The 22,600-nt window shown below is 42.5% G+C and overlaps 3 protein-coding genes across 8 annotated transcripts in view; 2 read left to right on the forward strand and 1 right to left on the reverse strand.

Moving 5' to 3' along the window:
• LOC115144244 (arylsulfatase G) overlaps positions 1-3,643 on the forward strand; it is an 18,219-nt gene extending 14,576 nt beyond the window's left edge. For 3 of the 4 annotated variants that reach the window (XM_029685133.2, XM_065002511.1, XM_029685134.2), the window contains 7 exons: positions 398-544; positions 1,212-1,408; positions 1,492-1,572; positions 1,683-1,791; positions 1,944-2,064; positions 2,198-2,288; positions 2,464-3,643. In XM_029685133.2, coding sequence (XP_029540993.2) covers positions 398-544; positions 1,212-1,408; positions 1,492-1,572; positions 1,683-1,791; positions 1,944-2,064; positions 2,198-2,288; positions 2,464-2,744 — 1,027 coding nt within the window. In that variant the 3' untranslated portion in view covers positions 2,745-3,643. The remainder of the gene's footprint in view (positions 1-397; positions 545-1,211; positions 1,409-1,491; positions 1,573-1,682; positions 1,792-1,943; positions 2,065-2,197; positions 2,289-2,463) is intronic. The other variant, XM_029685135.2, reaches the window with a different exon arrangement.
• Positions 3,489-11,760, reverse strand: LOC115144248 (WD repeat domain phosphoinositide-interacting protein 1-like). 2 transcript variants are annotated; one of them, XM_029685139.2, is made up of 12 exons: positions 11,399-11,760; positions 8,460-8,542; positions 7,257-7,426; positions 7,049-7,145; positions 6,859-6,956; positions 6,525-6,617; positions 5,864-5,934; positions 5,612-5,719; positions 5,261-5,425; positions 5,054-5,161; positions 4,651-4,799; positions 3,489-4,489 (listed from the first exon to the last, which is right to left on the reverse strand). In XM_029685139.2, exons 1-12 carry the CDS (start codon positions 11,473-11,475, stop codon positions 4,371-4,373), a joined length of 1,338 nt encoding a protein of 445 aa, XP_029540999.1. In that variant the 5' UTR covers positions 11,476-11,760; the 3' UTR covers positions 3,489-4,370. The 2 variants fall into 2 exon arrangements, with proteins under 2 accessions (XP_029540999.1, XP_029541000.2); XM_029685140.2 differs by lacking the exon at positions 11,399-11,760 and adding an exon at positions 10,708-10,726.
• Positions 10,486-21,913, forward strand: prkar1ab (protein kinase, cAMP-dependent, regulatory, type I, alpha (tissue specific extinguisher 1) b). 2 transcript variants are annotated; one of them, XM_065002512.1, is made up of 11 exons: positions 10,486-10,561; positions 14,411-14,648; positions 14,837-15,004; positions 15,250-15,341; positions 15,476-15,537; positions 15,644-15,690; positions 16,112-16,270; positions 16,518-16,578; positions 18,888-19,009; positions 19,091-19,172; positions 19,412-21,913. In XM_065002512.1, the coding sequence occupies exons 2-11, from the start codon at positions 14,475-14,477 to the stop codon at positions 19,582-19,584; spliced, it is 1,140 nt and encodes a 379-aa protein (XP_064858584.1). In that variant the 5' UTR covers positions 10,486-10,561; positions 14,411-14,474; the 3' UTR covers positions 19,585-21,913. The 2 variants fall into 2 exon arrangements, with proteins under 2 accessions (XP_064858584.1, XP_029541003.1); XM_029685143.2 differs by lacking the exon at positions 10,486-10,561 and adding an exon at positions 12,755-13,053.
• The last annotated feature ends 687 nt before the right edge of the window (positions 21,914-22,600 follow it).

The raw sequence follows: 22,600 nt of genomic DNA on the forward strand, positions 1-22,600 counted from the left end.
AGCCTATGTCAATCTACTATCCCCCATAGTACAAGAGTTGAACTATTCTGTTCTGTGCGAGAAATAAATATTCCAAACATAGTCTGGGACAGTTGTGGGATGTGACATATCCCAAATGAATACAACCACTAGCATAAAAAAATGTAACCAATGAGGCTGATGCACCAGATCAGAACTTTTAGCTTAAATGTCGATAAACTATAAGGCTATTTCTTCACATTATAAGCGCAGCAATGAGCACATGGCAATAGGCTATTAGCGGGAATGTTCCACTAAACGGTCACGTGGAATTTGACTGCCTTCATGACTCTTGACCGCTGGTGTGGAGGTCACCGTAACAGCCCTAGTCAGAACTCTGTATTCTCCTACTGAATATTTGTGTTGTCTACTTAACCAGATTGAAGAGGAGTGGTTACAGCAGCTGTTACACCAAAGTGGCTCTGCCTCTGTTTGAGAACAGGACCATTGTAGAGCAGCCTCTGGACCTGTGGAGGCTAACGCAGCGATACACATCCACTGCACTCAATGTCATACACACAGCCAGGTAAAATATGCCCATAAAAACATATATGTGACAGGAAAAAAACATCCAGCTATTTAATAGAACAAAACCCTCATATGCAGTACTGTAACTTGGGTTGCTGCCGTTGATATAGCCTACATACTCAGTGAGACCGTTGTATGTTGGTCATGGCGTGATATGTTTACAGTTTAGTGCAAAGGGAACATAGTTCTGAACGAATGTAGCCCAGATTGTTAGAACAACATGTTTTTGTCAGTGCGCGTGCTGTTTATTTTCAGAACCCAATTTCACAATCTGTCTGTGCCAACATTCTGATTCAGAAAGCAAAGATGGTGTTCCATTCTCGCATGTCAGAGCACAGCTGCCTAAACAGTGTGAAGAAATGTGTGTTAAGAGGGGGTTATTTGGGCTGAACAATATTCTGTAAGTCTGACTCTCTCTCGTTTTGCATCACACCTGTTTGAAGTGCCCATCGCTTACAGTATCAGGTTTCGTGACGGCTTAATACATTCTCACTCTGCCAAAGAGAAGAGCTTGCCCTTTCTCTAGCAAGTCAAGTGGCTATCTATAGGCATATACAGTAGCCTACCATACTCATAGCTCAAATATACATTTCTTCACAGTGCTCAAAAGTTTAAATGTGGGATCTTTTATGTTATCAATATCATGATATCATGTTTCTTCATAGGGAACGGGGACAACCTTTTCTGCTCTATGTAGCTCTGGCACACATGCACGTCCCCCTGTCCCCCCCTTCCTACGCCCCCCACCCCTCAGAGGGCGGTGTGTACGCTGCCAGTCTGCGTGAGATGGACGGTCTGGTGGGGGCAATAAAGAATGCCTCTGATGCCTCAGACAAGGAGAACACTCTCATCTGGTTCACTGGTGAGTGATCACTAACTACCAGCGATCATGTTTCCATTTGGATCATTGAACATCACTGTATTTTTTTATGTGTTTTTCTTCAGGTGATAATGGCCCCTGGGAGCAAAAGTGCCAGTATGCAGGAAGTGTGGGTCCTTTCCTGGGGAAGTGGCAGACCAGCAGAGGTAAATTCTTCCTGGGTCAGCACTTGCGTTCTAGTGCATCAACTCACTGAACTAAATTACGAACCTTATGGATATTGACATCATGTATTGGTCTGTTACCTGTCTGTCAGGTGGGGGTTCTGCCAAGCGGACCACTTGGGAGGGGGGGCACAGGGTGCCCACAGTGTCCTACTGGCCTGGCAGAGTACCAGCCAACAGCACCAGCTCTGCCCTGCTCAGGTTTGGTCATCATTACAGTAGATATATCTGAAGCTACCCCAAGCTCAGATACAAAACACAGGTGAATGAATGTTACACTTTTGCGTTATTTGTGCAAACTTGATCCCCTCTTTCTCCTGATCTCCCTCCCTCTTCCCTCTCCATTCTCCAAGTGGTCTGGATATCTTCCCCACCCTCCTCTCCCTAGCTGGAGTGAACCCCCCATCAGACAGACGCTATGACGGTATCGACGCCACAGACGTCCTCCTACACGGCAAAGAAACAGGAAATGAGGTATGACCCACTGAGCTATCAGAGCGAGTCTTAACACAAATGTAGTGACGTAGAACTACTCTGAAACAGGAATATGATCGGATGGATTTCTGGAACGAGTCTCTCTCATTTGTCTTCCTCTCCCTACCTGCAGTTCCTCTTCCACCCCAACAGTGGCGCTGCAGGGAAGTATGGGGACCTGCAGACTGTCAGACTGGGGCGCCACAAGGCCTTCTACATCACGGGTAATACAGCCGTTAAAGTAACGGCTAAAAGGGATCTGGATAAACTTCATTGGTATGCTTGGTCAGGTGCAGTGAGTGACTGACTGAGATTTGATTGGTCTGCTTTAGTATTGATAGTTTAGTGAAATAGTAGTATTGATAGTTTAGTTTACTGTAGTACATGTTGCCCCTACAGGTGCGGCTGAGGCGTGTGGGGGGTCTAAAGGGACGCAGGAGCTCCACGACCCCCCTATGATATTTGACCTGTCTGGGGACAAGGGCGAGGAGACACCCCTGGACCCCACCACGGAGGAGTACAAGGAGGTGGATGAGAGGGTGAGGAGGTGGAGGGAGGCGCTGCTCTATGACATTGCCACTGACCAATCAGTGTCCACGGCCGACTACGCCACAGACCAATCAGCAGCCCCCTGCTGTGACCCCCGGCACACAGCCTGCCGCTGCCTCACCCTGGGCTGAGGACACACACACATTCAGTGTTACACAGTTTGACATTCACAGAAAGACCGACTGATACGCAGACACACACACGCTTTAGTTTTAGTCCAATAATTGTTTGCTCTTGGAGGTATATGCGTGCCCCTGGGAATGTAGAAATCAGACCTGTCGCCTACATCTGGGTTACTGTAAACAACCCCAGAGACCAACCAGAAACATTCGCCAGAGTGAAGAAGAAAAGCAAATATTAGAACTAGCATCAGCCTGTTGTGAGGAGGCCGGACTGTGGGTCATTCTCCTGGAGGTCAGTACTGGGGATTGACTGAGACACATTGCTCACTGCTGCTCTGAGGGGAAACATGGGAAGACAGCTGCAGTTGCGTAGCAAGGACAATTTACTGTATTATTACCAATATTAAGTGTTTTCCTGTACACAGGCTTTTTGTAGTTATATAACAGAGGCTTCTGGGTTGCTCTAGCACTCTCTGGTGGGGTGTATATGACCATGCAATAAGTAGGATGAAGTTGCCAATACACTGATCTAAGACCAGTTTAGTTTGTCCCACGAATAACTTCCCTTTAACCCAAAATCAAAACATCCGAAGAACAAAAAGCACCACCCTTTGGCAAATCAGTCACAGGGTCATAACAATAGGTGTGCTATTTACATACTATATGTATAAATGTATATATACACAAACAATAAAAAAATCACTTTCCACCAAAACCACTTAAGATCTAATGTATTGATGAATAATACTAATGTCATTTTCCAAAAGAGTATTTAATACAAGTCAACATAGTTTTTTTACAAAGTAAAAAGATCCGTCATGTCTGAAATGTTACAATATTCAATATTATGTAGTCAATGGTGTTAATAATGAAATCAATGAAATAAAAGGACCTGTACGATCCTATAATACAGTTCTCTATTCAGTTTTTCACATTTCAGTATTTGACTCATTTTTCTTAGCGCTGTTCGAAAACTATCGCTTCAGACATGATAGAAGCCCCCCCCCTTTCTTTCTCTTCCCACCCCCTTCTCTCTCAGGGCGTGCCACAGCTAGAGCCCACTGATAAGCCTCAGTCTCTGGGCCCCTCTCTGCCACCCTACACTGGGTTCTAGCCAATCTGCATCAAGCAGCAGAATAGGACTCAGACTTCACTATCCAGTCAGTGTTATATATCACTTAACGATACTAAGAGGTTATAAAAGTACAATTGAATGGTTTTGCCTCTTCCCCTTTTGACAATGTTAAGCACTTTGATAGCTGTATATGAATGCAATTAAATATTAAAGTCCTTTTTTAACCATGTTAATATTGGTTAATATTAGACTAGAGGTAGGCTACAACTTCAGTGCCCAGACCTCCTTTCCTTCTGACAGTTAGGGAATGAAATGTTTGTATTCATATTGACCTTCAGGGCCAGGTATAAGACAATGTACAGAGACAGGTCTACTGTCTATCCATACTCTACTTCTGAGTGGCGCACGATAGTAACCAATCACCATTGTGGCTTCTACATTTCTCCTATCTGATTGCCTCATTGGGGACATGGGGGTGGGACCTGGGGGGGGTTCTCTGAATACTGATATCCCTTCTAGCTTGAATGGCTCCAGTTGATTGGTTCCCAGGAAAAGTCGGGTCAGTTGCTCTGGTTGTTGACTGGAGGAAACTCGTTCTTGTCATCCAGACAGACGGGTCCCTTGGTAAACTCATGTTCAGGGATCCCATCGCCTTTCTTAGCCCCTCCATCTAAGTAGCCTGGGAGGAGGATTGAGGGATGGAGAAGAAGAAGATGGAAAGAGAGGAGAGATGACAAAGGGTCACATCACCAGACTAAATTACACAAGGTAAGATAGACACAAACCATACACACAAACCATACACATAACCAAACACATAACCAAACATTCACATAATACCTGTGAGAGTGGTAGAAGAGGGTGGGGTCGAGGGGAGAGCCACAGTGGCAGCGTATGATAAGCTGTTTGATGGTGGGAGGGACCTTCTATCCTCAAGCTCCTCCTCTTCCCGTTGTTCTTCCTGTGGCTCCTTATCTCCTTCAAATAGTCTGGAGAAAACAAAAAGAGCCTGAGAGCAAATACACACGCACAGAAGCGCATATACAAACATGCTTCCACACACACCAGGGTTGGGGTATATTCTATTTAAATTCCAGTCAATTCAGAAAGTAAACCAAATTTCTGATTGAAAAGCAATGAAGAGAAATGAAATGGGACTTTCAGTGTACTTCCTGAAATTACCTGAAATTACTGGAATTTAAATGGAATTGACCCCAACCCTGTGGCTCACACACTTATTCACCTATGTTTCCTGACCAACACACACTCTCCTCCCTCCTGTGTGTCGATGTTATAGATGTAGATATGTCCATCTGATGACGCCACCAGCAGACGAGGCAGCTTCTGAACCCTGAAAATCATAACAAATAGGACTGTCAAATAAAGAGTTACCAAACATCGAAATGCACACAGACACACACCATCCCCCCACAAACACACACAAACTTACGTGGCCAAGGCGCAGATGTTCTTGAGACCGAACATGTTAAGTCGTACAGTGGCGAAGGCCCGGTCCTGGTGCATCATGTCAGAGACCTGGGAGGGAAGGTAGGTGCTGGCTGCTGTGAACATCTTTCCCACGTATGCACCCCACGTAGGACATCCCCCCTCTCGACTAGACAGGCAGAAGAGACATAGTCACACTCAAAAAGTCCATCACACTCCTCTTCCCAACTGACTACAAAGACAACTGTAACACAAAGCATCTTCCACTCCTGAAAACTAGCCACTGAGGACCAGAAAGGGCCAGGTTGTAACACAATCAACACAACAAACTCAAAAGAGAGTAAACAGTGTGTACCTGGGGCTGTGACGTTCCAGTTTGAAGATATGGACCGTTTCGGTGTTGCTGGAGGCACAGAGGAACTGGGCGTCTGAACTAAAGGACAATGAGCTGATACTCACGTACCTGAGACAAACACACATGGTAAAAGTCATCATCCCCAAGAGACCAAACCTACCCCTACAAAACCTTGTTGAGACATTCTAAAGTATTGTGTCTATCAGCTGTACTATTGTATGTGTTTCTGTAGTCTGTCTGTCATAAACTGACCTCTTCATCCCTCTGCGGAACTCAAACAGTCTTTGTCCCTCTGGGATGGTGAACACTCGGATCACTGTACCCTGGGGAGGAGGAGGAGGAGATGGTCAGACAGAACTATTGTACACAGAACGGAGTGACACACTGAGTGTACAAAACATTAAGAACACCTGCTCTTTCCATGACCAGGTGAACGTTAGGATCCCTTATTGATGCCACTTGTTAAATCCACTTCAATCAGTATAGATGAAGGGGAGGAGACAGGTTAAAGAATGATTTTTAAGCCTTGAGACAATTGAGTCATGGCTTGTGTATGTGTGCCATTCAGGGGGTGAATTGGCAAGACAAAAGACTTAAGTGCCTTTGAACAGGGTATGGAAGTAGGTTCCAGGCGCACCGGTTTGTGTCAAGAACTGCAACGTTGCTGTGTTTTTCATGCTCAAAAGTTTCCTGTGTGTATCAAGAATGGTCCACCACCCAAAGGACATCCAGCGAACTTGACACAACTGTGGGAAGCATTGTAGTCAACATGGGCCAGCATCCCTGTGGAACGCAACTCAATATTAGGAAGGTGTTCCTAATTCTTGGTATACTCAGTGTATATATAGAGAGATACAGTAGAAAGACATGCAGAGATAAACAGAAAGACAGAGGGAGGAACAGTCAGACTCACCCTCTCGGAGGCGCTGGCCAGTTTGGTTCCTGACACGTTGAATGCGAGAGCTGCAAGGGGACTGTCATGGGCTGGGATCATCGTCACCGTGCTCTGAGGAACACACGGGTCATACGTCATTGACATTAACCTGTGACCACTTCAACAGCTGTGACATGCAATGACTGTACTCCATGTACTCAAAAGTATTAAGGCATTTCCACTACCACTGCAAACACTCTACAACCTAATCGCAAGCTGCCATTGAGATCAACATGAATACCCCCTGCGTTGTGCTGTGTAGACTGACTTGAATAGCAGCGGTGGCAGAAGAAGTTTGAATGTCAGGTCTTACCAGGTTGTTGGCGTCATAAACCATGATCTCCCCGATGGTCTCACTGCCAGGGTACGCCAGGTAGGAGTTACCATGGTTCACAGAGAGGGCACAGAGACCTGACGGGTTGGAGGGTGTGTCTGTGTTTAAAAACGGAGCATAGTTGAGGGTACGCATCGTGTGTGTGTGTGCCTACGTGTGTATTCAGTACCTGAGGGGTTGTGTGGTATGTTGAGCAGTGTCTTGAGCAGCTTCATGTCTTTGATGTTGTGGATGTAGACTGACTCCTCCAGACATACTACCATCCTCTACAGGGGACGGAGAGAGAAATGTTACTGCAGAGCTATAAGGTTTGGAATGGGAATCCCTCTCAGGTGGGCCTCAATCTGGGGTGAGGAGTGGCCTCCGATGGCCATTACCTGTCTGTTGAGCCTGACTGAGAGGATGTTGTTGGAGTAGCTATAGTTGCAGATCTCTGTTCCTCTCTTGAAGTGGTAGACGTTCATACGTCGGGGCATGGAGAGACTGACCACCACCACCAGACTGCTGGAGAACAACCGCTCCACGATGTACACGTCTGGAGACTCCGCTGGGAAAGGGAGGTAAGGAAGTGGGCGGGAAGGGTTAAATCACATAGATGTGCTTATATAAAAACAACACTTTGCATAGAATACACACACACACAGGTAAACATGTGCATAGAGCACACATGCACAGGTAAACATGTGCATAGAGCACACATGCACAGGTAAACATGTGCATAGAGCACACATGCACAGGTAAACATGTGCATAGAGCACACATGCACAGGTAAACATGTGCATAGAGCACACACGCACAGGTAAACATGTGCATAGAGCACACACGCACAGGTAAACATGTGCATAGAGCACACACGCACAGGTAAACATGTGCATAGAGCACACACGCACAGGTAAACATGTGCATAGAGCACACACGCACAGGTAAACATGTGCATAGAGCACACACGCACAGGTAAACATGTGCATAGAGCACACACGCACAGGTAAACATGTGCATAGAGCACACACGCACAGGTAAACATGTGCATAGAGCACACATGCACAGACACGCAAACACGTACACACTCCGCAGGCGCACATTCCATCACATTCATTTCATAGTTTAATATTTTCTGAACTTTTATTTTTCTTAAAACTGCGTTGTTGGTTAAGGGCATGTAAGTAAGCATTTCACGGTAAGGTCTACTACGCCTGCTGTATTTGGCGCATGTGACAAAATTGTATTAGATTTTTTTATTTGACACTCAAGCCAAAACATTAATACGCTGACACTTTCCTCTCACCGTGATAGGAAACACTGATAAAATACTTGTAGAATGCATTACTGGGAACAGGTTTATGGTGTAACACTTAACTCACAAACATTGTTTACATAAGTGGGAGAGGGTGGACTGTGTCAGCTTAGAACTTGTTCTCTGGTTACAGACTACTGTACAACCACGCTGGTTGACCTGACCACAGCTTACTAGGTGCTTGTTTTGTCCCTGTCCTTATGATACCAGTTTAGTGAACATCTGCCAGTGTTTAATTGTAGTTACTAGCTACCAGTACACACAGGCTATAAGGAAACTCACTCACCTCCTTCATGGATGCAGTCCATCTTGTCCACCGAGGTGACAGAGAAGAGTCTGTAGCCTGACTTAGTGCCCACTGATAGAGACCTGAGACACAAAGAGAACACTTTTTTGGTTACTACATGATTCCATGTGTTATTTCATAGTTTTGATGTCTTAACTATTATTCTACAATGTAGAAAATAGTAAAAATAAAGAAAAACCCTTGAATGAGAAGGTGTCCAAACTTTTGACTGGTACTGTAGATGTTAACTTGTGGTGCCATAATCTATGTAAATCATATACCATAGGGGTCTTAAGGTACGGAGATAAATGCACATATAACAGAAAAACAATACAATAAAAAAATGAGATGACACAATGTTTATGAGTGGAAAGGCTGACTGGACCAAGGCTGATTGTACCACTGAAGGCAGAGGATGTTGTTTTCTAAGGACAGTCATACACACACTCGGCTAACCGGGAAATGTAGGCAATACGTGCAATGCCTCACTACCCAGTGAGCTATATATAGCAGTCATGGGGAAATTAAGGATACACAGTGTGCTGTATAGCCAACACAACAAGAGTTGAATCAAGAGTTGAATCAGGTCATGTATTATTACAATTTTTTTTTTTAGGATCCCCATTCGCTGTTGCGAAAGGATGTGATTGCCCTAAGCACTTCAAACAGCACTGATAATCAAGCACACTATCAATGGGCATACACAGAAATACTGTGTAGAGAAAAGGAGGGGCAGGCATCTGTCAACAGATGGAATAGGATGGAGTATAGGATATTCATTCTAGAATAGACACTGATTTAAGATTAGTTTAATGTTTTCCTCCCTTATGGTTTAGGTTACGCTATCGGGAGGGTGAGCTGATCCTAGATGTGTGCCTGAGGGCAACCGCTACCCAGAGTTGATCAGGTGTGTGGTTCAGTGGGATATAGGCTTGCCCAGCCAGGCAACAAATAGCCTAATTGCTGAGAATGATTGAAAATGGGAGAGTTAATGTCAATGTGTCTGTTTGACCACCTGGATTGTTTATGACACCAGACCCCAGCCAAACAGCTGTTATTACACCTGTAATTGACCTGTAGATCAACAATGTCTGGATGCTCCGTTCTCACTCACACTAATGTTGCCATTATCCAATACATCCAACCGCCCCATGCATGCAGTTGTGATAGCCTAAGTAATTGACAGTTCCAAAACTCATTGCATGTGTCCTCATCTGAGACAAATACCAGACTTGCACAATACACACAAAAAATGTGGGTTCCTCAAGTGTTCTTGGCGAAGAGTGATGGTTCTATGTGGAACCATACTGACCCAAAGAACCCTTTGAGCCCTTCAATAGTTATTTGCTGTTCAAAAAAATGTTATTTCCTTTTTTTGTGATAATTAAAATGTAGGGATGGCAGCTCATTTGAATATTTTGGGGCCTGGTTTGCTCACAGATATTTCTGTGCCAACGTGAGTGAGTGTCATTGCAGTTGATCTAAAATGTTGTGTTATGCTATCATATGTTATACAGTATATGACTTAGACCAGTGACCGTGTTTTATGAACAGTTGACTAAGTCAGTAGTTCTCAATTCTCTCCCCAGGGACCCCCAGTAGTTCCACAGCTAGCACACCTAATTTAACTTGTTAATAAACATAATAAAACCTGTGGAATTTTTATAATATAATATGGCTATTAAACCAAAATGTAAAAAACTTGTACGGCTCTAAAATTGAAATAAGAATGAATAGAACAGGCATCTCCATTCAAGTAAATTACAGCATAAAAGAGTACCACAGTAAGAGTCATAATGCCCATAAAACATAGAAGTCAAACAGGGAAATGGTTCCAATCGTTTTTCCACCATTCATTTTTCCCATATGGTATTTTATAAACACTTAAAATAAGGGCTGTGTTTCGTGTAGGCTTACCCTGGCTTGACATTTTGATAACCACGTAAATCTCTCCAGGGCAAGGTGACTTTTATCAAGATTGCATGATATTGCCCCCCATAAAAAAAAAACATTACATGCTGATTAGCTGCTAATGTGGCTATCATAAAGAACTAAAAATGCCATGATGATCTGGACAACAAGACTGCCGAATCGAGACAAAGGTAAGAATCTCTGGATTAACTATCTAATATGTTAGCTAATGTATTAATCAATACATTGATTACATTTCTTTACATTGAAAATTCTGTGAATTGACAAAATACATGTTAGCAAAAGTGTTAGCTAGAGATGACGTGCAGGAGCTTACATGGATTTGTAGTTTTACATGATGTCTCTTTTGATGCTAATTAGCATTTTCGAATCTGAGAGTAAATACAGACGAATATATTGATAAATCACCTTATCCGAGAGAGATTTACATGGTTATCAAAACGTCACGCCAGGGTAAGTCTACAGGAAACACAACTCTTATTTTAAGTGATTCTAAAAAACCCTTATTCCCCTTTCTAGTGGCGCACATATTAATTATGATAATGCACGAGCGTGGAGTTGTATCCATAGTTTCCGGGTTTGGCTTCCGTGTTTTAAAAGCGTTCGAGAATGAGGTGGATATGTTAGAGGCCAAATAACCCTGATTTGGCACTATATAGAACCATGTGTTTTTAGTGTGTAGTCTGCTGACCAGTATCTCCACTGTAGGTCAAATCTAGATTGGCTACATTTATCTGGCTATCAATAGGCCATAGTAGTGTAGTGGCCTACTTCACAAGCTAGTAACCTATATTTTAGGAACAGTGTTGAAGAGACACCATGGGACAATTGGATTAACAGCGATAAACAAACTGTACACGTGGGTGAGGTTTGAAGATACAATTCACACACTAACATATTTCTGCTACAGACCATATTATAGCTGGAAGCATAAGGATTTACTTCGGCCCTAGATTATGCAATTAGAATATATCTAGCAGTATGACAAGGAGAATCCGCTAGATTACGTGGTGTCCTGGTTGAACGAGGAGCTGATCAAGTCTTGAGGCCCTCCTGGACCGTCGAAGGTCTCCCGGTCCTCCATCTCGTCCACGGTTATTCTCCAGCTCCACTGCCCTAGTTTGGAGAGCTGGGTCCTGATCGATCACTCTGTAACCCAGCTCCTCTACACACGTATGCGCTAGAGATGAGTTAATACAATGTAATAAATGCTATACAAATTACAAACAGTTGGTTTGAATCCTGAAACTATAATTCCTGTTATTGTTTTTTACTTTTTGAGGAAGGCGCTTGTATTGCTCGGTTTTTATCCTTAACATCAGTAGTTAACAGGAGACCGATAAGTGAAACAAAACCGCTGAGGGCTGTATCCGTGACTTTTGCCTCGTTTTCTATTGGCTGGTTAGAACATTACCTCTGCATCACTCAGATTGGCCGGCCTTTTCATAGCTTGTATCTGATTGGTTTACAAGAAAACAGTGCAGAGAGCACCGCCCATTACACGATTGCGATTGATTCACTTTACCTTCTTCGGGCACGAGGAATTGTTTTGATTGTTTTGATTGGATGGACCCATCAAGTGTTTTGCTGACCGCATCTTTGCTACATCTCTCTGTTAAATTTTGCAGAGTTTGCACAAAAGCAATACATACATATATAGGATTTTACTTAAATTGATCACTGTTTTGTTGCAGAAAATTTTCCTGCTATGCAGGAAATGCACATTTGTAGTGTATTTGAGTTTTAAAAAGGATTCTAAAGTTTGTAATTTCCACTTTGAAATGTCAGACTTGATGTGCCCTAACGAAAGGGTGTCGACCCCTACAGAAATGTACTTGAATTATAATCCACTGAATAATTAACATTTCCTTTTGCTCCATGATTATTTTACTGCTGTAGCAAACTGGCTCTAATTAAGATCCTACATCTTTTTTTCACCTTTATTTAACCAGGTAGGCTAGTTGAGAACAAGTTTTCATTTGCAACTGCGACCTGGCCAAGATAAAGCATAGCAGTGTGAGCAGACAACACAGAGTTGCACATGGAGTAAACAATTAACAAGTCAATAACAACACTGTATTTGACATATTCCTTGGCTGATCAGTCATTAAACATAATCTAATCCAATGGCACTGCGATCAGCCATCTATTGTTTATATTAAGGTTAAACTGCTGAAGCACAATGTGCAGAACATTTATCTTCATAAAACAACAATATCCTCCCAAAATATTCATGCATCGAGTACTGTAACGACCCTGGGTTTATAAGCGCGGAAATCGACCCTGCCGCAGGAGCATGCTTTTGCGGCACAGTCGATAGCTAGAAGGTCGAGGGTCATTACAGTACTATTTGAATAGAGGACGCTCCACCGTTCATGCGAAATTAATGAGGCTATCAGGTCCTTATATCTGCTATTGATTTCCCATTGACGTCATGATTTCCATGCGTTCCCCTTTAATGTTGCCAAGGGTTACGGCTCACGTGTCAGAATGAGGCGAATTGACGTCAATGACGGCTCGTGATTGGTTCTAAAACCCATATCCGGTGGGGCAGTGGTCCAAGTTTTTGGAAAAATCGAAGGGAGATATTTGGTGAGCTTGTGGAAATAACATCCAAATCCGAGTTAGTGTCAAAGGGCTCGCCAATAATTTGCGGATTCTTGTAAGTATTGCGCCACATAGTTTGAAATTGATGCCATTGCGATCGCGGGATATGTAGCCTCCGCCTTGTATTTGTTTATGATAGAGCTCAAGATGGCGTCATTGGCAAGACTGGCCAGAATTGAAGTATCTCTGGACTGACTGGCTTTGCAGGCCAAAATGCCAACTAGGTTTCTAGCTACCTAGCTGGTTGATAGATTTGATATCCATCAATACAGTTTTAGAAAGCTAGCTTCGTCATGATTATGTTTATATAAGTTCGCTAACGTACTAGTAAGGTGCGATCAAACAGCCATCTGATGCGTACTAACTATAGTAACGTTAGATGGCTAACGGTAGAGTATTATAGGCCAGGGCAGTTAGGTATTGGTTGCTGTCATCTCTTATGCTCCTAGCTAACGTAGCGTTGTATCTTTAACAACGATATTATCAGAGTTGCCTGGCTAGCTAGCATTGATGCAACCGAAATGTACCTTGTTTTCCATGTTTGTTGGTAGCCAACCATAGTTTGCCTTCTAATTTAACGAAGTTGTAACGTTACTGCTCCAGTCAACGTTTTGAAAGCAAGGTCATTTTGAATGTTTTTCTTTTTGGTGGGGGATCTGTCATATTATTCCAGGAGACAGTTCATGGGCAGTATTGAAAACGCCAGAGCAAAAAGCATTGCTAGATAGCAGGACATTCAAGACCTGTCTGAAATCCTAATCAGCAGTAGCTCGGTTAACTATTTATTTTATTGATACTTGATGTAAATGGTTGTTTCTATCATTTGACTCTTCATCATCTGTACTTGGGTACACCACCAAAGGGTTGCATTGTGCACCAGATCCTCTCGTTTGTAGTAAAGCAGCATGTCATACTTGCTACTGGCTCCCATTTATTTTGCGTCAATATTATACATCTAAATCTACTTTGACAGATTAGTAATGACATGGTCCTATTTAAATGGCATATGATACACAGCAATCCAGACCTCAGCATGACGGTGAAACTGATAAGAAATGTAACTTTTCTTCCCCCATCAAACAAGGATACAGTTTGTTTTGTTGTTTGGGCCTATCTGTTTACCACCACTTAAGACTTAATCACATCATATGACCAAGTTACCCTCAAGCATCCCTGAAATGCCTATCTCTTTTTATTTCTGTCTCACACTCTCCCTCCCTTCCTCTAACCCCTTCCAATTAGTCCCTCCCTCTCTTCGCCTCTCGCATCTGCATTTTAGCCAGTTATCAGATGTTATAAGACTATAACAACCACATTAGAAGAAGATTGTAACTATTTAAATATATATATATATACGCGTAATAGAAGTACGCGTAATAGAAGCAATCCAAGTTGTCTCTCTCAATCTCTAGTTTCGAGGCCAGAATTCGCCAGTTCACCAGGTCGTAGCAGAGCAGTAACGCATCTTCAATCGTGATGGCGTCGGGCAGTACGAGCAGCGAGGAGGAGAGGAGTCTGAGGGAGTGTGAGCTGTACGTGCAGAAACACAACATCCAGCAGCTGCTGAAGGACTGCATCGTCCAGCTGTGTACCTCTAGGCCTGACAGACCCATGGCCTTCCTCAGAGAGTACTTCGAGAGGCTGGAGAATGTGAGTCTGGGCGGGTAGTGTGTGTCCAACTGTGGGCATCATCCAGCTGTGTGCTTCATCCAGCTGTGTGCCTCCAGGCCCATGGCTTTACATGAAACTAGTTTTATAATTGTAGTGCCTTTATATTGTAAAGTCTTGCCCTGGCAGCTGATTGGCTGTGTGTGACCTCTGACCTGTGAACCATGCAGGAGGAGGCCAAGCAAATCCTGAACCAGCAGAAGGCCAGCAGCCGTTCTGACTCCCGGGATGAGGAGGTATCTCCTCCCATGAACCCTGTTGTCAAGGGTCGCCGGCGGAGAGGAGCCATCAGTGCTGAGGTCTACACAGAGGAGGACGCTGCATCCTATGTCAGAAAGGTGAGGATGCACAGACACTCATACAACATACCGTACGCATACATCACACAACTGCACACATAAAAACTTACATCATCTTGAAAAGCATGGCTCTACTAAAACAACAAAGCATCTGACAAAATGCAGTCATTTAGACCAGCCCACAAAACAATATTCTCTACTTACAGTCATATCTATAGGCTGGCTGGAGATTTTGTGAATACTTAGGGTGATTTGCTTAAACATGGATGGTTTTTGTTTTCAAGGTCATTCCTAAAGACTACAAAACAATGGCTGCCTTAGCTAAAGCTATCGAAAAGAATGTGCTTTTCTCTCACTTGGATGACAACGAGAGGAGGTATGTTGTTAACAGGCTTTGTTGTTAATTTTCCTTGATTTGTCTGTAAAGATTGGTTGTCAATGTGAGTTTAGATCAATCCCACTGATCATGACACAAACCTGAAACTTTACAAACACAATCTTTATTCACAGCGACATCTTTGACGCCATGTTTTCAGTTACCTACATCGCTGGAGAGACTGTTATTATGCAAGGTACAGTAGGTTCTCATTGTCCTTTTGATTCAGTGGAAATTCAAGTAGACCTGAAGTGTCTTTTTATTCCAGAGAAAAGATGAACAATGTCTTCCTTCTCTCTCAGGTGATGAGGGAGATAATTTCTACGTCATCGACCAAGGAGAGACGGATGTAAGTCTCTTGATGTATTTTAGGAACACACACACATTTTTTTGCACAATGACTCTTGTATTAATAAACCAACATTCTCACACAAGCATTCCAGTTTGATAGAAAACAGGCCCCCAAGTTGAAAGCTTGCGTTGTTTTTTTCCCTCCTGAATGTGACAGGTTTATTTTTGCAACTGTCTTTTTAGACTGTTTTTTGTTGTTGTCATATGTTACTTTGCTACTCAGATCCCTATTATCTGTTACCTTAGCGATGCCTACTCTCATAGATCTAGCATTCTAATTGTATGGCTACGTCACATTATTTCTATATCATACAAGAAACAACTTACACATAGGCAGTGAACAACATCTAATAGAGACAGTAACACACCGACGTTACCTGATCTTAATGTCTAAATACATTTCTCCCCCTTCCTGCCAGGTGTATGTGAACAACGAGTGTGTGACCAGTATCGGGGAGGGGGGCAGCTTCGGAGAGTTGGCCCTGATCTACGGCACCCCCAGGGCTGCCACTGTCCGAGCCAAGAGCAACGTCAAACTGTGGGGCATCGACAGAGACAGCTACAGGAGGATACTCATGGTGAGCCTCGCCCTGCTCTGCTCTGACACTTCACCTGACTGACATGCTTTGATTTACATTTGGAGTGATTAACGATGAGGACATGTAGAATTGCTGCGATTTTTAAATAGTATTTTTATAACTGCTGGATTTTACGAATTGAAAATACAGACAACTACAATGACCAGTTTATGCATGATGTTTGAAGGCTTACAACAATTGTCAGAACTCAGGAATAAACATTATGACTTGTTGTTATTCTTTACAGGGAAGCACTTTGAGGAAGAGGAAGATGTACGAGGAGTTCCTCAGCAAAGTTTCCATCTTAGGTAAGGTTCACTGTTTATTTAGCTTTTTGACATTTCTGCTCATAACAATAATAATAGCCACTGTTAACAAAAATTGGTCCACCAGCCACTGACATGTACAGTGCATTCAGACACCTTGACTTTTTCAACATTGTGTTATGTCACAGCCTTATTCTAAAATTGTCTACACACAATAGCCCATAATGACGAAGCGAAAACAGGTTTTTAGACATTTTAGCAAATGTATAAAAAAAATTAAAAAACAGATATTTACGTAAGTATTCAGACCCTTTGCTATGAGATGTGAAATTGAACTCCAGTGCCTCCTATTTCCATTTATCATCCTTGAGATGTTTCTACAACTTGATTTGAGTCCACCTGTAAATTCAATTGATTGGATATGATTTGGAAAGGCACACACCTGTTTATATAAGATCCCACAGTTAACACTGCATGTCAGAGCAAAAACTAAGCCATGGGGTCAACGGAATAGTCCGTAGAGCTCCGAGACAGGATTGTGTCGAGTCACGGATCTGGGGAAGGGTACCAACAAATTCTGCAACATTGATGGTCCCCAAGAACACATTGTCTTCCATCATTCTTAAATGGAGGAAGTTTGGAACCACCAAGACTCTTCCTAGAGCTGGCCACCTGGCCAAACCGAGCAATCGCGGGACAAGGGCCTTGGTCAGGGAGGTGACCAAAAACCTGATGGTCACTCTGACAGAGCTCCAGAGCTCCTCTGTGGAGATGGTTGTCCTTCTGGAAGGTTCTCCCATCTTTGCAGCACTCCACCAATCAGGCCTTTATGGTAGAGTGGCCAGACAGAAGCCACTCTTCAGTAAAAGGCACATGAAAGTCCACTTGGAGTTTGCCAAATGCACCTAAAGGACTTTCAGACCATGAGAAACAAGATTCTCTGGTCTGATGAAACCAAGATTGAACTCTTTGACCTGAATGCCAAGCGTCGCATCTGGAGGAAACCTGGCACCATCTCTACGGTGAAGCATGCGGTGGCAGCATCATGCTGTGGGGATGTTTTTCAGCTGCAGGGACTGGAAGACTAGTCAGGATCGAGGCAAAGATGAACGGAGCAAAGTACAGAGAGCTCCTTGATGGAAAAAGCACTCCGACTGGGGTGAAGGTTCAACTTCCAACAGGACAACGACCCTAAGCACACAGCCAAGCCACTCCTGCGTTTTCTTCGGACAGGTCTCTGAATGTCCTTGAGTGGTCCAACCAGAGCCCGGATTTGAACCCGATTCGAAAATCTCTGGAAAAACCTGAAAATAGCTGTGCAGCGACGCTCCCCATCCAACAGAACAGAGCTTGAGAGGATCTGCAGAGAAGAATGGGAGAAACTCCCCAAATACAGGTGTGCCAAGCTTGTAGCATCATACCCAAGAATATATATATATTTTTTAATCTACCATTCACTCAGATTTTTTACCAGCCAAAATATATTATTTTCTGCTAAAGTTACACAAAAAAACAGATGAGCATGCTTTGTAATGTTTCTAAAATAATACATGTATTATTCGTAAGAAGAAATGTGGTATTTGTTTCATTACATTTTTTGTGACCTGTCTTTTAACCAAAATATTAGATGACACAAAAAGGCAGGATGTTACCGTGGTAATGCAACTCCAGTCATGTTTGTGCCTGTGAGATTGAGTCTGACAGGTAATAACGTTATCTTCTCTTACCTAGCAGTTGAAACTCAAACATTGGAAAAACAACCCAGCTTGTGAACAAAACTATGTAAATAGCCAAGAAACACAATGACAAAGTCTCACTTCAGTAGACTTTCGTTTCAAGTAAATTAGACCAACTTTTATGCCTGCGCTTCTAAAAATGAATATTTGACTCAGCGCTTCATGTGCTTACAGCCCCTAGCCAGGCAGTGTTGCAGCGCGAGGTGGGATAGGCTATATAGGATTCATAGTACTTTTACTTTTTAAAGTTATTTTCCCCATCTATGAAACATGGCAGAAATACTTTGATCAAATCTACTGCAGCATTTGACTATAAATGTGATCATACTTGACCATTTTTATTCACAAATGCAAGTGAAATGCTTGCATTGTGGAGGACTGACCACCCGGCAACGTGATTAGTGAAATAGACATCTTACCCACCAATGCCCAAATCTACCCTCCATTTAGCAGGTGGCGGATGTTAATTTTAGGCCCTGATTATAGCCACATGCATACAGTGGCTTTCAAGACACGTTAACAACTCTTCCTCCACCACCTAGGTGTACTGTACAGTGTGTGGTTTCTTTATTGTGATGTCACTTATGTCCCTGTCTTGTGATTCCATCCCCTTAGAGTCTCTGGACAAATGGGAGCGTCTGACGGTGGCAGATTCTCTGGAGCCGGTGCAGTTTGATGACGGACAGAAGATCGTGGTGCAGGGAGAGCCTGGCGACGAGTTCTTCATCATACTGGAGGTATGTACGTCACTCTAGGGTTTCATTTAGTTTGTTTCGGTTCTCCCTACTGAACACTACCCTGATGTTCGTGTTCTGTAGGGCTCTGCAGCTGTGTTGCAGCGTCGCTCTGAGAACGAGGAGTTTGTGGAGGTTGGGAGATTACAACCTTCTGACTACTTTGGTAAGAAGAACCTGCTCAGGCTTCAGCTCTCCCTCTCTTCTCATCAACTTTCTTTCTTAATTTGTTTGTATATGCACTTTATAAGCCTGAATCTCACATTTTTAAGGTGATATGATGAAAAAAGCACAAAGCTCTAACCTGATTTGGCAAGCCTCTTACATATTTAGATGTTATATTAGCAGAAATTAACCCAATTTGTGAAGCCTGTTTTGTACTGACCATGTACTCCGTTCTCCCAGGTGAGATTGCCCTGCTGATGAACCGTCCCCGTGCTGCCACTGTGGTCGCCCGCGGTCCTCTGAAGTGTGTGAAGCTGGACCGACCACGGTTCGAACGCGTCCTCGGACCCTGCTCGGACATTCTCAAACGCAACATCCAACAGTACAACAGCTTTGTTTCACTGTCTGTCTGAGGGGTTGTAACCCCTAATCCCCTGTAACCCCTAATCCCCTATGTAACCCCATAACCCCCCCCCCCCCCCTCCTTTTTAGACCCAGGGTCCACCAATGCAATTTTACTTCAATGTCAATTCATTTGGTCATCCGTTTGAGTCAGCTGTTTTTAAAAACTCATATTCATTTAATGCTACCCATCAGCTAGCCATCCTAATCACCCATACATGACCAGTTATGTTACAGTTTGTTACATGTACCAGCTTCATACAGTATGCCTTCACTGCATTCACTGATATTTATATATATTTTTTACTCTAATTTAAACACGAACAGTGATTAGTAGGGGATCGGCCGAGGTTAGGCCAGGCCAATGATAAGATGGGACAATCAAACATGGTGAAGTAAGGATCCATGATGAGTATTATGCAGATATTTTGGTTCCATATAAAAGTGTCAAGTTTGGCATTCTCACAAAATTCTCACATTTTCCTTTCAGAATGAAAAGAATGCTGGAAGCATAAGGATTCCATCTAATTTCTTATGTAGCTTTCATGTTATGATCTCCTGTTTATCCTCCATTGCTACATTAAATCAAATTTATTTTTTACATTTCTCATATTGTTTCCATTGATTGTGCCATCAATCTAATTCACTATTGTTTTATCTAGTTTGAGAGCGTTTGTACAACTTAATGCAACCAGAAGGTTTTCTGTTGTACAGCTATCAAACTAGTGCCAAATGTTGATAATTTTTTTCACAACTCGGAACCCATAGAAGATTCTTATTCTATAGTCCGAAACAGTGGAACTCAAAACGGGAAGTATCTATCACCATGTTAACACTCACCTCTGTTTGGTTGGTACATTATTGGCTACAATGGGGGGAAAACATGGAGTATTAGTGTATTTCAGTATTCATCATTTTTCAGTATACACCAAATAATTTCATCACTAAAATTCTTTAAACAGAATTATTCTATAGTTATTCAATTATTATTAAAGTTATTATTATCTTTATTGACTGAACAAACTAATGTTACGCTATATGGTTTGGAGTGATGGTAATCTGAAGTACGTTTTAAATGTCTTTTTGTAAATGCTTATTTTTCCATAAATTCTATTTTAGGTGTTCAGTGCCACAGCGTAAATAAATGCTTCTTGTCAACTGACAAAACAGTATGTAGTTGTATTGTGAAAAATGTAAGGGGTTAACCTTTTAAAAGTAGGCGAAAGGGCTTTAAAATAATTAGCATTTTAAGTCTCCAAATTGTAGATTGTTTTATGGGTTTAAGACTTTCAATTATTTATGTATTTGAGCACTGAAGTTAAACAAGCAAAAGAATCCCAGTGACTGGTGACTCAGACATCAGATTAAATTGTCTTGCGTTTTAAGATGATATATTTATTTTAAAGCGGCTTCGCTGTTAAAGCTTTGTGAGAATTATTTGAATGTGGTTTTGAAGCAATCTGTGATCTACTTTATGCTCACCTACAGCATAATGTAAGGTGATGAGATGGTGTGAATGAAAGCGTATTCTCAAACTGGTATTCCCTGTGTTGGTCAAACAGTTTCACCCCTTCAATCTTAAGAATGCAATGTAATTCTGACAAATGTATTTAGCATTTTTTTCCCCTATTAACTCCTGCAGAAATATATAGTCTCAAGGTTGTATTCCTTTGCACTCCTGCCCCACAGCTTGCCCCTCACCCCCTTCTTACAGAAAGTACCTTTACATACGGTAATGCTATTATCCCTTTCTGAGGTGTTCTCCTTGTTTAGGCTCTGTCATGTTTCCAATCTTAATCTTGTGTACAAAAACAGTATGGCTGATTGGATGGATGGATTGACTTGTGTAACCGTTTGTTTGTATGTCCAAACCAATCAACATGATCCTGAGTCGATTGCAGTGTTGCCTACTTGGTCCAAAACCTTTGTCGTGCTTTCAGATTCCGTTGATGTTATGGAATTTTGCAGTCGTCTATTTGCTGACAGTTCAAACTCCCACCAATGATTTGCTTGTGTTTCTTCTGTCACATAGCAATCAACATAGAAGTACTGATGTGGTAAAACACATCACCACAAGATTACTACTAACTAGTAGGCACACTGCAATTGACCCAGTTTGCCTTAGCTTATGTAACCTGGGCGTAGGCACTCCTGCTAGCCCTTCAGCAAGTTTGTGCGGCCTGCAGCAGGCTCTGAGAGCTGCAGGTCATCTGAGGACCATTCTTTTTATATTCTACCCAATGACTGTACTCGGTTTGACTTCATGTATGTGCAAAGACATTTATCCTTTTGGTATAGATTGTTCCAGATGGCAGTTTAAGCAATAAAAGGTCAAATCACCGGCTGAGTCATTTACTCAGTGGTTGTCTGAATATGTCCATACGATAATATTAATGAATAGTCCTAACTCTGGAGGGCAGTGTAGTACCTCTTCTCAATATTCTTCAGTGGTTTCCTTTACTCACTTGATCCGACAGAACAGGACAGGTGAAGGCAAAATCTCCAGGAGGGCCTCTTGACATTCTGTTTTATTGGTTCAGTGCATATGAAGAAAATAGATGAGAAAAGGACTCCACTGTAGCCTATTGGTGTTTGGTGAAATTAGATGTTTAACTGCCGGTGGATGAAAGAAAGCCACCCACTTCATTGGAGAGCTCATAAAGTTAGTAAACCCAGAACCCACTCCTGCATGCATTTAAGATCAGTCACTGTTGCACAACCAATAAATGTTCTGAGCGTTTTTGCTGCTGACACCTTATAAAACAGTCTTCCATAAGCTCCCTCCAGCATTGTTGGACAGAAGCCCAACTTCATTTGGTGTGATTTCACTTACTCAGGCTCTTTAAAATAGTTGTGGTTATTCTCCCTCTTCAAAAACATCAGGATGCATTGGATTTGTAGTCAGGACAACAATGAGAACAGCTCGGAGCAAACGGTCCAGACATGTTGAGATGAAATGGCATCAAACAGAATGTTGTTTGAAGACAATACTTTGTTTCAGACTAGTTAGAACAAAGTATAAGCTGC

Source organism: Oncorhynchus nerka, linkage group LG16 (assembly GCF_034236695.1).
Source record: "Oncorhynchus nerka isolate Pitt River linkage group LG16, Oner_Uvic_2.0, whole genome shotgun sequence".
Taxonomy (NCBI): domain Eukaryota; kingdom Metazoa; phylum Chordata; class Actinopteri; order Salmoniformes; family Salmonidae; genus Oncorhynchus; species Oncorhynchus nerka.

Bases quoted from the DNA above. Each gene is read 5' to 3' on its own strand.
- LOC115144248 (XM_029685139.2), bottom strand. From the start codon at position 11,475: ATGGAGGACCGGGAGACCTTCGACGGTCCAGGAGGGCCTCAAGACTTG. The intron at 5,162-5,260 runs GTAAGTTTGTGT...TATGATTTTCAG, and splicing joins AACATCTGCGCCTTGGCCAC to GGTTCAGAAGCTGCCTCGTC. The intron at 4,800-5,053 runs GTGAATAAGTGT...TGTTTTCTCCAG, and splicing joins GTGTTGGTCAGGAAACATAG to ACTATTTGAAGGAGATAAGG.
- prkar1ab (XM_065002512.1), top strand. From the start codon at position 14,475: ATGGCGTCGGGCAGTACGAGCAGCGAGGAGGAGAGGAGTCTGAGGGAG. The intron at 15,342-15,475 runs GTATGTTGTTAA...CTTTATTCACAG, and splicing joins TTGGATGACAACGAGAGGAG to CGACATCTTTGACGCCATGT. The intron at 15,691-16,111 runs GTAAGTCTCTTG...CCTTCCTGCCAG, and splicing joins TCGACCAAGGAGAGACGGAT to GTGTATGTGAACAACGAGTG.